The sequence below is a fragment of the Squalius cephalus genome (assembly GCF_949319135.1).
Source record: "Squalius cephalus genome assembly, chromosome: 1".
Classification (NCBI taxonomy): Eukaryota; Metazoa; Chordata; class Actinopteri; order Cypriniformes; family Leuciscidae; genus Squalius; species Squalius cephalus.
Genome location: NC_137122.1, coordinates 7,707,068 through 7,723,172, shown reverse-complemented (window position 1 = coordinate 7,723,172; position 16,105 = coordinate 7,707,068). Strand labels below are relative to the sequence as shown.

The window sequence follows — 16,105 nt, the reverse complement described above, 5'->3', positions numbered from 1 at the left end:
GACGCACCATGTAGCCTTCCTAGGATTTCCTAATTGTGCAACCAGGTGTTCCCGATCACCGCTCCTGGCGCCAAGCAACGGTGCGAGAGGACAGCTGCTATCCTGATCATTCATTTTGATAACTGAGTAAACAGCTATGGAGCCAGAATTGGCTATTGTCATTTTTATGTTTTATATTTTACTGGAGGTCATGACTCATGGTGTGCCCCGGCGCTGCCGGATCATGTATTTTCGGTTTAGCCCTGTTTGAATACAAAACCCAATTTAATATATCTGCAGCTGTCACGGTTGCCTGGCGACAAGAACAATCCTTCGTAGGCTAGACCGGTCCGAGCGCGTCAGATGCGCCCTTTGATATGGGACGCTGCTGTAGTTAGCAACAATTTGTTAATATTGTGACAATAAGCCTACATTTTGTTACTTTAATTTTCGGAACTGCATATTTCGTTAAGTATTCACTAAGTGAATTTCACTTACAAATGTGAAGTAACCTGAAGTACCTTTTTCCCTCACATCACAATGTGATTACATTACACTACACAAAAGTATATAATGTAACAACCAGATATTACTGTATATTGAAAATATACATAAGTAAAATGCAACATAGCCTACGCAGTAATGCAGTAGTAGCCTAATATAAATGCAGTAGTTATTAAAAGTACTTTTTTCAGAAAGCCGTCGATTGAATCAGCCCTGCAAACCTGTTGGTAGACAACTTAGTGGATAGTGGAAATATGCACTTTAACACTCTGGAGACCATCCCAGATGATGTCCCACCAGCAGGAGGCATTACAGGGCAGCCCATCCTGGTCCAGCAGCTCAGCTCAATAGAGTCTACATCATTTTTTTTCTTATTTTATGTATTGTAAAATTAAATGTTTATGTTGATTTTGATTAGGGATGCACCGATCCGATACTCAGTATCGGAATCGGCTCCGATACTGCCATTTTTGGCGGATCGGGTATCGGTCAGACAAGGCCGATCCAAATCCGATATTGTGCGTATACTATTCAGTGTTATTGTTAAGCCCCACAAACATTATAAAGCACCATAAGTTTTCGTGCACCATATTTTAAGTGTTCTGAAGCCATTATATAGTATAATGTGAGATATAAATTAATATTTAAGTGTTAAATTCAAGATCACGTAAACGTTTCCCTCAGCTGCGGCTGTCAATCATTCTTCATTCAGCACTCAAACAGCGCGTCGCGTCCGGTTATGACAGAACACACGATGAAACTCTCCAAGATGATTCAATGTTACTATTATTATACTTGATCTGTAGATAAAGATCTATGGTTTCACATAAAACAACTTTATCTTGCTGGACTTTATTGCTGTACCTTAATCATGTTACTTTCTACCGGGTGTCTGTTAGATCACAACACTGGAGTAAAGTCAGGTACTATTTGTTCTTCACGCGCACAGTAACTGAAATTTAAAAGAAAATGCTGAATAGACTATTGCATAGATAGATACTGTATAATACACCATGCATCATATGTATTTTCATTGTGCTTTAAACTTTTCAATGCGGACTCGACGTGCTGCGCGCTGTGACTCATGTTGCTTCAAGCGCATCATTCTGCGCTCGGGATGCGCATAAGCGCTTTGTGCCGCGATGTATTGGAGCCTTTCATATCATAATACAGTGACGAAATGAAAGAATATTAATAGCCGTTCTTGTCCTATCTATTATGTTGCTACCTTATTAAACAGCTGTGCTATACATTTAAAAAATGTCTCAATTTTATAGTAGGATATAAAATAATTGCTATTTTTATCTTGTTTTTCATGAATGTAGGCTATTTTACAACAATACAAAGAGCAATGTGTAAAGTTTTACCAGATTTAGTGTTACACTTATTGTCTCTAATTTGTTCTCCACTAAACATTTTTTTCACAAAATGTTCAGATTTTATAGCCTACAATTAATTGTGCACTCGTGATTTTTCTAGACTAAATTTTATTGCTGAATTATCCACTAATCTAGTTTATAATAGCATTTATGTCAGATTATGATCATATATTTTTTGTTGGTGTTTTTCTTTTTTTTCAGTTCTTATCAGTTTAACACAGAGTAATAGAAGTTCTACTTGATTAAAAAAAAACTGCGCTGGTATCGGTACGGATCGGTATCGGCCGATACTCAGAATTTTTGGTATCGGATCGGATCGGTTCTGAAAAAATGGTATCGTTGCATCCCTAATTTTGATATGTTTAACGTATTTTGTAAATAGTTGGAAAAAGTACTTTAATGTAGCCTATAGAACAAATAATTTTCATTTACCAATTTTAGTTGAAAAAATAAAAAGGTATAGAATTTGTTTCATGCAGAAAGTATTAGTCATTACAAAAATAAACAATGTCCAGAACAATTAATTCTCTTTTATTTACACAATTAAAGTTGCATAAAAATAAATGTACATAATTTTTCTTTTAAAAAATAAAAGTGAAAAAAGTTCAACAAGAATATGTAGAAAATATATATATTTTTCAATCATTCTCTCAAGAAGAGAAAACAGCCTGTCCATCCTCTCCCTTCTTTCCTGTGCACTCCTCGCCTCTGCCTCCCTCTGTAGTTGCATTTCTTCTCTGATCAAGTCCAAAAACTCGTCCTGTCTCGCCGCCTTTGTGCTGGTGCTGGTGGTGGTGCTGGTGCTACTGGTGGTGCTGGTGCTGCTGCCCCTGGCTCCTCCTCACCGTGGGTACCCACTACTGAACTCGGCCCTGGTGTGTCCTCAGGGATTGAGGCGATGAAGACAGGGGGGTTGGTGCAATGCATCTGTCCCAACACCTCATCCATGAGGACAAACCATGGCCAAGCTTCAGCAGTGGGTTTCCCACTCACACCCTCTCCTGTCCCAGGACACTTGCAATCCTAAAGGCAGAGCAAATGAACCATGGCTTGTTAACAACAACAGGACAAAACATTTCAGCAAAGATGTGTGTATTACTTTTCTTATATATATATATATATATATATAGACCCATTTTTTCCTGAATTGTTCTAAAAAAAGCAGAAAAGGGTACTTAAAACAGAGGAGCAATCTTAAGTGCATTGTTAACACTGCAAAATATGACACATCAAGACATGCATACAAAATACTTAAGAAATCATATTTCTGTATACTAAAATTTCATTAAAACCACATAGCTTGCATGACAGCACTACAAAAACACATAAACGTGAAACCCCATTGCCTTATCTACTGCTTTTCTTATTGTTTTGGGCTTTATTGGGTGAGTGATATTTCTTATAATACACAAGTGCAAATATTACAAATAAGTCGTTAAACTAATAACGTTATTACCACAAGTTTTGCCTAAAACTACCTGATAAATGAAACCACGCAATGGTGACGAAGGAGTTAAGAAGAAGTTTATAAGAAATTTTAACTCTGGTTTCGCTAGCTATTTGAGTAAATGAAAACATAATACTTACATTTAAATGTGAATTTGCTGTCCACCACCGATCTCTAGTCTCGGCCGCCTTTAAAAATAAATAAATAAATGCTGTCTTCAACGGCGCGCAATGACTTATGGGGTAGGATAGGCCGCTAAGTGTCCATTTATGTATCCTTCTTTTCACGGGGAAACGAAGGGTGCATTTGGCGTCGCTTTTGAATCAGGGAAGCCTTCGTCGCGGCGCGATAACGCAACCGGCCTTCGAATACGGCCTTCGAAGGATGGAGAATTGAATTGGGACAGCCTTCATCGAGCCGCGGTGACGCAATCGGCCTTCAAATGCGACCTTCCAAGGATGCAGCCTTTGAATTGGGATGTCCTTCGTCGCGCCGCGGTGATGCAATCGGCCTTCAAATACGGCCATCCGGCCTTCAAATACGGCCTTCGAAGGACGCAGCCTTCACTTTGGGACACAGCTACAGTCTTTTGACTTCCGGTCTGTATTTTCACAGCGTTTTGCGTGTTTATTAATGAACGGCTCGTTTTAAAATCTTCCCGGTCGATTTACATTTGTTAAGTCATCTGCTTTAAACATTACAGTCCTCATGATAACTTTCGTTAACTTTACATTAAGTAAATCCACTTAAAAAGCTAATTACTCCTGGACAGAAATGCCATATAAATATACAGAGCGACCGCAAAACGGAAGTTAAAAGACAATTTTCCAAAGATGGCGGCGCCCTTGTTTCTCTGGTGCATAAGGTCTATAAAGACTATAATTGAATGCAGTGTGACCAATTCTTAACCTTGTAATAATTACATATTTTACCTATTTCCATATCTTGTCCTCTCATTTCCAACCCGTTCCTGAATTTGATAAAGATGTCTTCCTTTAGAGTCACTATTCCATATCTTTTGCCATCTTTTGCTAATTTCAATTGCTATTAATCTCTTGATTTCTGATTTACTTAGTGGTACATTAACTTCTATTTGTGGATGATGTAATGCTTTCTTTGCCAACTTGTCTACCTCCTCATTACCATCCACACCCACATGTGCTGGCACCCAGAGGAAGAATACCAAAACCCCTAAGTGCCTTTTGCTCTAAATAAACATTGCAAAACTTCAAATATTAAATCTTGCCGAGATTCAGATTTTCCACCTCATAAGACTAGTGAGAGCAGCCATTGAATCAGTACATATCATAGTTCTTGCTGGTTGAACTTCTTCAATCCACTGTAGTGCTAATATGATAGCTAGTAATTCAGTAGTAAATACTGACACATGATCCGATAATCTTTTTGCAATTTTTATTTTAAATGTAGGAATGAATTCTGCTGCTGCAGTTCTACCAGACTTTGGTTCCTTTGACCCATCTGTAAATACCTGTAGTATTGAATAATACTCTCGATTTACATACTGTACTAACTCAGTTGGTATGCTTATTGGTTTATTTATTTCTTTATGTATTTGTAAGTCAATTAATGGCATAGGATACATCCAAGGGGGAATTGCTGGTATTGGAACAAAAGGGGCTATTAAATATTCTTTCAATCCCAAGCTGTTTGCCTCCTTCCCTACTACCCAACCAAAGCTTGCTATTTCTTTGTATTCATACTCCCAACACTCCTTCAGAAGTATTTTTACCGGATGACTTTCCTGATGTCCACATACACCAGACCAGTATCTCATCCTCAACTGAAGTCGACGTTGTTCCAACGGTAATTCTCCTAATTCAACTTGTAGTGATACTACCGGAGAGGCTCCACAACAAATTCGCAAGGCCTGATTTTGTATTACTTGTATTTTTTTAAGTTAAGTTGTATTAGCAGAACTGTATACCATACTTCCATAGTCTATATTTGACCTGATCACTGCATAATAAATTATTTTCAGTGACTGGCAACTTGCCCCCCAATCAGCACCTGACAAGCATCTTAAAAGATTTATTCCTTTTTTACACTTTTCTATCAATTTCTAACCATGCCGATTACAGTATATGTCACTCAGGCTTCACTAATGTGATTGGTACCATAGACTATAGGCTAGACCATCAAGGCCTCAATGAAGGGGATTATGTGAACAGAAAGGGGGTCCATAATGTAAATGTGCAGCCCAGTTACTATTGGGATTTTTAATTCCAGATTAGTATTATATCAAATAAAAAAGGCAGTTGACTAAAATCTTCCATATCCCAAATCTGAACGCAAAATGGCCAGGATCTATGCATGACTTAAGAATGTTCAGAGATTCACATTTATGCACATTATTTGAAAGTGGTAAGAAACAATACTTGACAAAGACACATGGCAAACATGAGGGCTTAAATACACAGACTAATGACAAGACAAGGGACACCTGTGAACAATGATCAGACAAAGAAAAGACACATGGCAGGATCACATGACAAACAGGGAATCATATGACAGACATGGAAACATGACATGAACAAACCCAAAACGAGACAACTAGCCGGCAGAATATTCCACAATTTTGGCTTAGCTAAATAATCCTGTTTTAAATTATCAGGTACAGTTCCTGATTCAAGACATTTATTTATTAAATTCTAAAAGGTTTTCACATGTTTAACAAGGCGAGGAGGAATTACGTCAAGAGAGGAGCCAGTGGGTTTTAGCTTGTTTATAATTCTCTGCAAAGACGAGAGAGAAATTGGTCTGAATTGATTGAAAACCACATGACATGCAGCACAGCTGGGTCAGGTGTTGAAGGCAAGATATTCAATCTTATGACCCTGTAGCGTTAATAGAGTGATTCTGACAATTTAGCTCAAAGGGATTATTAATTCATTTATAGGGAATTTGAAAGAATCACTTATTACAACCAAGCAAATGACTTGTTCGCGGTTCATTTGAACTGGCTGTAATTCTTCAACGGATATAAATATCCAAACTATAGTGAAACACTATAGTTAACAAGGTAACTTAGATCAGCAGTTTAAGACATTAATGTTGTAAGCACATAACACAACTAACACTTCTCTTTAAAAATACAAACAAGACTTTATTGATTAATCTAACACAGACTAAAACTAATATCTAACACAAACACACGCGCACACGAGTTGCAAAAAGGAAGAGTGTGAGGAAAGAGTGAGTCTAAGAGTAAGATGATGAAATCCCAAGATTCTATGCACTTAATCACGTGGTGTGCTGGCGAATGAATGAAAGTCTTTGTTGAAGCTGGCTTTGCAGAAGAAACGTGGGCCGAAATCTTGTCACAAAACTTAACTTAGAACTGAGACTCACAACGGAAAATAAGAAACTAAGAAAAGAAAGGAAATTGAGACGAGAGTAGTTAGATGGCTTGAATGAAGCTGTTGAACCCGTTCTTCTGATCTTGATTTGGGTTCTTTGTCTCTGCGCTTCTACATGGTTACAAGTCTGTCTGTTCTCTTCTCCCTTCGCGCAACTTTTCAACCTTGTTGAAAATTCCTTCACCGAGAGAGCACGCAAACTTTGTTCGGGTCTAAGATTTTAAACTCACATGTTTGTCCAGCATCCTAAGAGAACTGACCAATTAAGACACTGGCTTAATTTAGGAGGTGGCGTTCTCTTCATCTCTTATCATAGATCAAGCTTATCTGTGCTCTCCTTACTCTCTAAGCTCTAGCAGAGAGGAAAGAGGCCACAGTTTAGACATTATTACTATTATAAGAATACGGAACATTTCACACAGATTTCACTCAAGCCATCTTTTGAATTAAGAACATAGGATCGTAGCGATAGGAAGCACGACAGACTTTCATTCAAGCATCTAATAGTTAACAACAATTACATGAATTATATGGGATCTAAGCATATTAGACATGCCCACATATTGTAAAAACAACAGAATTATGTAGTTGCATGATGTTTGATTATAAGTCCATCGTCAATTGTTCTGAATGATTTGATCCCAGAGTCAAAGTCTCAGTCTCTTTGGTTTGAAGTGATTTCAACACTGGGTCATTCATAGGTCTCCTTAAGGAGACTGGGGTCTGCTTTGTGTCTGTGTGGAGTCCAGCAGCTTCTCTGCTGTTATCTTGATCGAGCACAGAGCTTTAGCCATCTCTGAACCAATCAGTCTTTGGAACCAATCTAACATTGACACGTTCTTCCTTTAGTTGGGCTCATCTCTTTGAAGCCCGCATGGCCATAAAGTTCTTAGCTGGGGGTTTTCGTTGGTTAGCGTAGACTGGCTGGCGCCTGATTTTATGGCTCTGGATTGGTGATTTAAGTTCTGGAATGTTGAGTCCTGTGTGGAGTTATGTTTGAACAAAACACCTGGAAGCTTCATTTTTGTTTGATTCGCACTCAGTTGTTACACTAGTGTGGATCCTCTCATGTCTTTTCAGAGATGATGAGTGACTGAATCTCTTGTCACAGTGTGAACACTTGTAAGGTTTTTCTCCAGTGTGAATTCTCTGGTGCAGTTTTAAACTGCTCGCTGTAGTAAAAGTCTTCTCACACTCAAAGCACATGTACTCTTTTACAACAGTGTGAATTTTCTCATGTCTATGTAAAGATTGCAGCAGTGAAAAACTCTTTCCACACACAGAACATGAATGCGGCTTCTCCTTCGTATGAACTGTCAGGTGTTTCTTCAGGTTTGATGCACAGAGAAATGTTTTGCCGCACTGATCACATGAGAACGGCTTCTCTCCGGTGTGGATCCTCATGTGAACAATAAGGTGTGATGATTGACTGAAATCTTTCCCACATTGATCACACTTAAACGGCTTCTCTCCAGTGTGAACTCTCATGTGTAGCTTCAGGTCACTTTTAAAAGTAAAACTCTGTCCACACTGATCACACGTGTGCGGCTTCTCTCCAGTGTGGTTCATCTCATGTGTTTTCAGAGATGATGACACACTGAATCTCTTATCACAGTGTGAACACTTGTAAGGTTTTTCTCCAGTGTGAATTCTCTGGTGCAGTTTTAAACTGCCCGCTCTAGTAAAAGTCTTCTCACACTCAAAGCACATGTACTCTCTCACACCAGTGTGAGTTTTCTCATGTCTATGTAAATATTGCCACTGTGAAAAACTCTTTCCACACACAGAACATGAATGCGGCTTCTCCTTCGTATGAACTGTCAAGTGTTTCTTCAGCTCTGATGCACAGATAAATGTTTTGCCGCACTGATCACATGAGAACGGCTTCTCTCCGGTGTGGATCCTCATGTGTTCTTTAAGGGATGATGATCGACTGAAATCTTTCCCACACTGATCACATGAGAACGGCTTCTCTCCGGTGTGGATCCTCATGTGAACATCAAGACCATCTTTGCGTGTGAAACTGTTTCCACAATGAGTGCAGGTGAAAGATTTCTTGGCTCTTGTTTTCTTGAAAAAAATATTTTTAGTCTTTGAGCGACTCAGATGTTTTTCTCCAGGTTTGACATGTTCCTCCTTCATTTCACTCAGTTCTTCTCTCTCCTCCTTCACTTCTCTCAGTTCTTCACTCTCCTCCTTCACTTCACTCAGTTCTTCTCTCTCCTCCTCCACTTCACTCAGTTCTTCACTCTCCTCCTTCACTTCACTCAGTTCTTCACTCTCCTCCTCCACTTCACTCAGTTCTCCACTCTCCTTCTCTTCCATCAGGTCTGACATGAGAGAAAAATGTATTAAATAAAATTCAGTACATCAAAATAATACACTGAAAGAAATACAAATTGAAAGGACATGAAAGTGAGCCCTAAAGTAATAGTAGAAAGTAGACAACTATTTTAAATATGATAATTTGCTGCCTTTTTATAAATTGATTATTTATCAGTTAAAATAGTATGTTGATAATCAATATAAAAATTTCTCAAACCTCCCTTTACTGACCATTTGTTGAAGAAAAACCAAGAACATTGTGTACCATTTCATAGTTGAACTGTTTATCTAAATGTGATGAAGTGCTTGAATGTTTCTAACATGAATGAATGAAGAATAAACACCAACCTCTTTGTTCTTCAGGATCTTCAGTGTGTTTCATTCTGCAGGGTTCTGGATCACTCATGTTCTCACTGTCCTCTTTAATAAACTCAGTCTTTGCAGATTTCAGCTCTTCCTGATGCTCTGATGCTCGTCTTCACTTGTAGCTGATGGGAATTTACAGCATTTATTGGATAATTGATGTGGGAGGAGCTTCACTGACCATGTGACTGATGTGGGAGGAGCTTCGTTGATGATGCAATTGGTGTGGGAGGAGCTTCACTGATCTGCCCAAAATAAAAAAGATATCAGTTACTGAGTTTGTTTTTATACTGACACTTGAAAATTTCCTTGAACGAGGGACATTTTTCTTCCAATTATTTTTAAAACATTATCGAATCTGAATCCAGGGACAAATCCCATTGTTGCCATATGTTGACACCAACTTTGAGATTGATTTTACTAAAAACGTTTTGAATTATTAATGGCCGTTCACACTAGACTTTTCCTTGCACTGACTTCCATTCATACGCATGTGAAAGTGGGACACCAGAAACACAAGCTCAAGTGAATAACCCTGTGAGAAATAACAATCCATTCATTATTTGTATTGCTAATCCTAACATTATTCTGTTTCTTCATTAAAGGTCCCATGACATGCTACTTTTTGTAGGCTTTAATATAGGCCTTAATGGTCCCTAGTACTGTATCTGAAATCTGTTTTAAAAAATTCAGCCTCGGTGCAGAATTATAGCCACTACAAGCCAGTCCCAGAATGAGCTTCCTTCAGACAGGCCGTTTCGGTGTCTGTAGCTTTAAATGATAATGAGGAGGAGAAAGGCGGCGTAAGGTGGAGGGTGGGTGTGGCCTTGACCATCTTGCGCAACGGTACCGGTCCGTGCATGTTTACGTTGGATATAGCAATGGCACGAAGACACGCAGTCTTTCAAGCATTTCAGTTTGACCCAGAATCTGATCCGGATGGAGAAGCAACAACTCAGCGGTTCCAGCAGGACGTTTCCGAATGGTTAGTTTAAAATATTATGTCTGGATACGGTACTTTATTCGGATGGTTTACAGTTATTATCATGTAGCTAACGCTAACCTACTGTTGCCTTTTCATGAGAGATCTGTAACGCCTATATTTATCTTATTACAATTACATCATCAAGCTCTGCGATCTTGAAATGCGGATATCGCGCGCGCCGTATAACCAACAGGAAAACGGTTATCCAAATAACAAAGAAGTGTACAACACTCGCGTTACAGTGTGTGTATTCACACACATAAGCTGCATAGCTAATGTGACACATTCTACGTGTAACAGTCTAGGGCCTAGGCAACCATAAACAGTAAAGCAACACACTTATATATCATTAGTTGACTTACATGTCCGAGGTGTGTAGCTGAGCCAAAGAGAGTGATCCAGACTTTAGTTTCAGACGTTCAGCAAGCCCAGCTCTGTATTAACCCTTCGGTGTTCATTTGTACATCCAATTATTGAGCAAGTGTTATGCTTCGCTCGCTCAAAAGCCATGATATCTCTCGTCTCGTGGACAAACTAAAATCTCGCGCGCGCGTTCCTACTTCCTATCGCATTTTCTCATGGGCGGAAAATATTCTCTGGGCGGGCAAAGCAGAGACAAGGGAGGTAACATTCCTCCTTGTAACGTCACAAGGAGGAGATTCAAGATCAGCGCGTATGAGCGTCCATTTTCTCAAAGGCAGAGAAAGATAGCAAAAGCTTGATTTACACCGATTGAAATTTCTAGAAACTTGGGGACCATATACAGGCTAGGGGAACTCATATTAATGTTAAAAAACCTCAGAAAGTGAAAATTTCATGTCATGGGACCTTTAAAATACAGGTATCTAGAAATAAATAAAAGAATATAACTAATTTAAATTCGTCCAAATATGAATAATGGTAAGAAAAACAGTTAAAATCATAAACACAGAAATAAATGTACATATAATAGCCAGCAAATCCCCTCAGTCTGATGACACCAATGAAATGAGCTTTAAGTGTAAATTCACAGGAGATCTGAAGACATCAGCATAATAAATGAGGTGAAAACAGGAACTATTGTCATGAAATAAAGAGTGTTTTCAGCAGATCTGTTAATATTGATGAGCCTCAGACTATCAACACTCATTCAACAAGCCATTCAGGATCATCAGCAGATCATCTCACTTTATTCTGAGTGTTTGCTGTTAGAAACACATTATTTGAGTCAGGATACATGATAAAAGCCTGTTAAACTGCTCTACTGAAAGACAATACTCTTATTTCTTAAACTATGACATGGATAAAACATCAATAACACAAAACAATGACACTCATCTTCCTCAACCACTACAGATTACAGCAGCATCATGTCCAAATTAATCTAAATATATAGTTTGATCTTATAATAACTACATTAATCACTACACAGTAAATTTGAAATCCGGAAATCAACACCAATGTACATAATTTCAACACTTTAAAAGTGTAAATATGGGAACAACCCTCAAAGTATTAGTTCGACACTTTCAAGAGCGTTGCCTCTCGCAACACCGACGACACAGAGTTACAACATGAACACTAAGAGAGTGAAATATGAACACCTATTCTGCATTACCTACTTTAAAGAACTGTAAAATACACTGACAAATCATGTAATCTGAAAAAATAAATTCACTTTGAAATAAACACATCACTTTAAATAAACACATCTCTTTATAAACTTTATTTCAAAACAATTCAGAAATTAAATTGTAGGCTAACCTTAGTCTGGGATCATAAAAGTGTTTTTCTCAATTAAAATAATAACATTTTATATGCGCAGAAACTGAAAATGATCAGATAAAGATCACCACAAAGCACTATTGTTCCTAGACTAAAACACTATTCATATTTATTAGTATTGATTTAATGTCTCACGTGGCTTATCATAGGCTCAAAGTAAAACATTTAGCAGTATCTTTTCCTTTAATAAAGCATTTCTATGCATTTAAAATTAGTTTAATATTATATATCTATTAAAATTGCAGCTTAATAACATTTAGATTTTTAAATCATTTTAATCAAACACTGGTGAAACAACCACTTATGTCTGTAATGGTGACTTGATAGCTAGGACTGTAACTGTAGCTAGTTGAGAATAGGTGACCACTGGTGCATCGGTAAGAGTGCAATCGAATACTCTAATGCTCTTCAACGGATTCATTGACAGCCAGCAGATGATTATCTGTCTTTGTGAGTATATAGTATGATGCAATAAGTAAAGCTAGTAAATGGTAGCCTAATTACTACAACTTTCCCTTCAAGTAACTTAAGCTGCTTATATAACCAAATAATATACCAGATAACACACATTAGCTAATAACTATACAATGTCAGGTGAGTCCACACATAAACACACTAGTAGTGTAACATTATACTAGGTATTAGCATAATGCTAGCGAAATTTATGCTAACATACTGCATTACAACTGAGTATCCCAGAATAGACAACACTCATAAAAAACCTAAGGCACCAAAATATACATACAGTGTTATGCATAAGTTTAGACACCCATACTAAAGTTGACTAAAAAGAGGAATAAAAAAATCATCTTTTGGAAACTGAACTTAATGCCTTAATTTAAAAAAATAGGAAAAATCCAACCTTTAAGGACACCAATTTTCTTTGTGAATGAATAATGTATCGTAAATAAATAAATGTTCTTCCTTAAAATACATGGTGCATAAGTGTGTACACCCCTATGTTAAATTCCCATAGAGGCAGGCATATTTTTATTTTTAAAGGCCAGTTACTTCATGGATCCAGGATACTATGCATCCTGATAAAGTTCCCTTGGCCTTTGGAATTAAAATAGCCCCACATCATCACATAGCCTTCACCATACCTAGAGATTGGCATGGGGTACTTTCCATAAGATCATCTCTCAATGCAAATCAAACTAGCTATTAGGCTAACTGAAATAAAACCATGCCAATCTCTAGGTATGGTGAAGGCTATGTGATGATGTGGGGCTATTTTAATTCCAAAGGCCAAGGGAACTTTATCAGGATGCATAGTATCCTAAAAATTTATTTAAAAAAAAAAACACTTAAAAATAAAAATCTGCCTGCCTCTATGGAAATTTAACATAGGGGTGTACACACTTATGCACCATGTATTTTAAGGAAGAACATTTATTTACGATACATTATTCATTCACAAAGAAAATTGGTGTCCTAAAAGGTTGGATTTTTCCTAATTTTTTAAATTAAGGCATTAAGTTCAATTTCCAAAATATGATTTTTTATTCCTCTTTTTAGTCAATTTAAGCATGGGTGTCTAAACTTATGCATTGCACTGTATATCTATAAAGACAGAATAAGAAAGTATCTATGTGCTTTTCAATAAAAAGGAAAGGTCAATGAAAATTTTAGAATAAAGATTGATGAGAAGGAGATAGATGAGGTACATGAAGTAAAATTTCTATGGGTTGCTTTAGATTCTCATCTTAAGTTTGATAGACATGTAAAGAGACTGTGCAGAACTGTCAAGAAGACAAATTTAAACTGCTTCCCATTAATAAGACTATAGATACTCATTAAGGCAGTTTATGCATTCTCTGATATTTACTCATCCACCATATTGCATTACTGTTTGGAGTCAGGCCAATCAAACAACAATTACACCCGTTAGGTCATTATATAAACAGGCATTAAAAGTAATGGACCAGAAACCTGTAAGATGGCACCATTGCCTAATTCTAAGGAAGCATAATGTTTAGAGTTTTGACAATTTTGTAAATTATTCATTTCTAAACCTACTTTTTAAGTGTGTGAACAACCTTGCACCAGAAATATTCTGTCAACTAGTAGTGAAACAAAAGAGCGGAATAAGAACTAGAGGCACAATAAGTGGAAACTGTACAGCCGCAAAACGTAGAACAACATTTGGTCAGACATCATTTTCAGTGAGAGGCATAAAATTGTGGAAAACATTAACAGAGCTCAAGGTTTTTAATGCACATTTACAGCAATGGCTGAAACTGAAACAATTGTGTGAACACTGACTGTACAGGATACAACACAACGCATACAAACATAAAGTTTTGTGTTGTTGTATTGTTAAATGTGTCTAGATTTCTACATCTATTTAAGCCCATATCTTATTGCATGTATTTATTGTATGTATTTTAATAGTGATAATCTTTTAAATTCAATACTCTGTAATTTCTGTTTTAATTTTACAAGCCTAACCAGGGACAGGGTTTGCAAATTAGTCATGACTATAAACCTGTATGCATGGCATCTACTTTGTATTCTTTATAAATCAATGTTCTATGCATTTGTCCCTGTTAAATAAACAATAAATAAATAGTGTAACTGTTTAAATCTAAATGTGATGAAGTGCTTGAATGTTTCTAACATGAATGTTCTTCAGCCTCATGAATGAATGAAGAATAAACACCAACCTCTTTGTTCTTCAGGATCTTCAGTGTGTTTCATTCTGCAGGGTTCTGGATCACTCATGTTCTCACTGTCCTCTTTAATAAACTCAGTCTTTGCAGATTTCAGCTCTTCCTGATGCTCTGATGCTCGTCTTCACTTGTTTTCCAGCATTTATTGGAGAATTGCAGTGGGAGGAGCATCACTGATGACGAATTTACAGGAGATCTAATAAATGAGGTGAAAACAGGAACTATTGTCATGAAATAAAGAGTGTTTTCAGCAGATCTGTTAATATTGATGAGCCTCAGACTATCAACACTCATTCAACAAGCCATTCAGGATCATCAGCAGATCATCTCACTTTATTCTGAGTGTTTGCTGTTAGAAACACATCATTTGAGTCAGGATACATGATAAAAGCCTGTAAAACTGCTCTACAGATAAATAATTACAGAAGCATAATATGTACATTTGAATAGTTACATTTTATGACAATCATGAAGTACATAAATTGTTAAAATATTAAAATATACATTTTGTGTGCGCTGAAACTGATCATAAAACGTTTAAAAATAAAGAACATCACAAAGCAATATTGTTCAAAGAGTAAAGCGCTATTCATTTATAATATTAACATTTAAGAGTTGATTTAATGTCTCACGTGGCTCATTATAGGCTCAACGTAAAGTAAGAGATCAATTCACATCAATTCCCCTCACAGATCTCAAACTTTACCTCTTAACTCGACATTCAGTAACAGTTCTCACACAAACATCGAGTCAATCACACAAACGAACACAAACTCGCTCAGGTCTGAATGAACTCAACATATTCTCCTCATGCTCGCTGCTGCTGCACTAAATGTTTATTTCAGAAGGAAGACGCCAGAAAAGACGCACAAGTATCGCTGTGATCGATGAAAACAATACAGAAATGAGTCTGTCGCTTAATCAAACTGTATAAAGTGTGTGTGATGGTTGTGTAAATATGAGAAATACCGTGAACTGCTCTCCTCACCTCAGAAGACTCGACGCTGAAACTTTTCTTCTTCTGGTGTTTAATGGCGGATTGGCAGACCAACATAAATGGTGCATTTCAGCCACCTACTGATCTGGAGTGTGGAGTATACTTGGCTTTGGAAGAAAAAAAATATTAATTATTAATTCATGAATTCTTGATTGTCTTGACCCATTTCCTAACAATACTTTTATTGAAATTGTATCAACTCCCATCCATCGTAACTCTTGACTTAACTGTTGTCTCTCCCTTTCATATGCAGCACTTTCTAAAAGAATATGCTGCACTGTTTCTAAATCCTCACAATTATCACAGTTTCCTG

At 37.2% G+C, this 16,105-nt stretch overlaps 1 protein-coding gene across 2 annotated transcripts; it reads right to left on the bottom strand.

The window, feature by feature from the left end:
- Nucleotides 1-5,932: 5,932 nt before the first annotated feature.
- Nucleotides 5,933-15,818, bottom strand: LOC307161088 (uncharacterized protein). 2 transcript variants are annotated; one of them, XM_079875598.1, is made up of 4 exons: nt 15,784-15,818; nt 14,790-14,991; nt 9,360-9,619; nt 5,933-9,016 (listed from the first exon to the last, which is right to left on the bottom strand). In XM_079875598.1, the coding sequence occupies exons 3-4, from the start codon at nt 9,415-9,417 to the stop codon at nt 7,677-7,679; spliced, it is 1,398 nt and encodes a 465-aa protein (XP_079731724.1). In that variant the 5' UTR covers nt 9,418-9,619; nt 14,790-14,991; nt 15,784-15,818; the 3' UTR covers nt 5,933-7,676. The 2 variants fall into 2 exon arrangements, with proteins under 2 accessions (XP_079731724.1, XP_079731725.1); XM_079875599.1 differs by having other exon boundaries at nt 15,765-15,817.
- Nucleotides 15,819-16,105: the final 287 nt, after the last annotated feature.

Coding starts and splice junctions, on each gene's coding strand:
- LOC307161088 (XM_079875598.1), bottom strand. CDS start 9,417: ATGAGTGATCCAGAACCCTGCAGAATGAAACACACTGAAGATCCTGAA. Junction 9,017..9,359: donor AGATCCTGAAGAACAAAGAG/GTTGGTGTTTAT, acceptor CTCTCATGTCAG/ACCTGATGGAAGAGAAGGAG.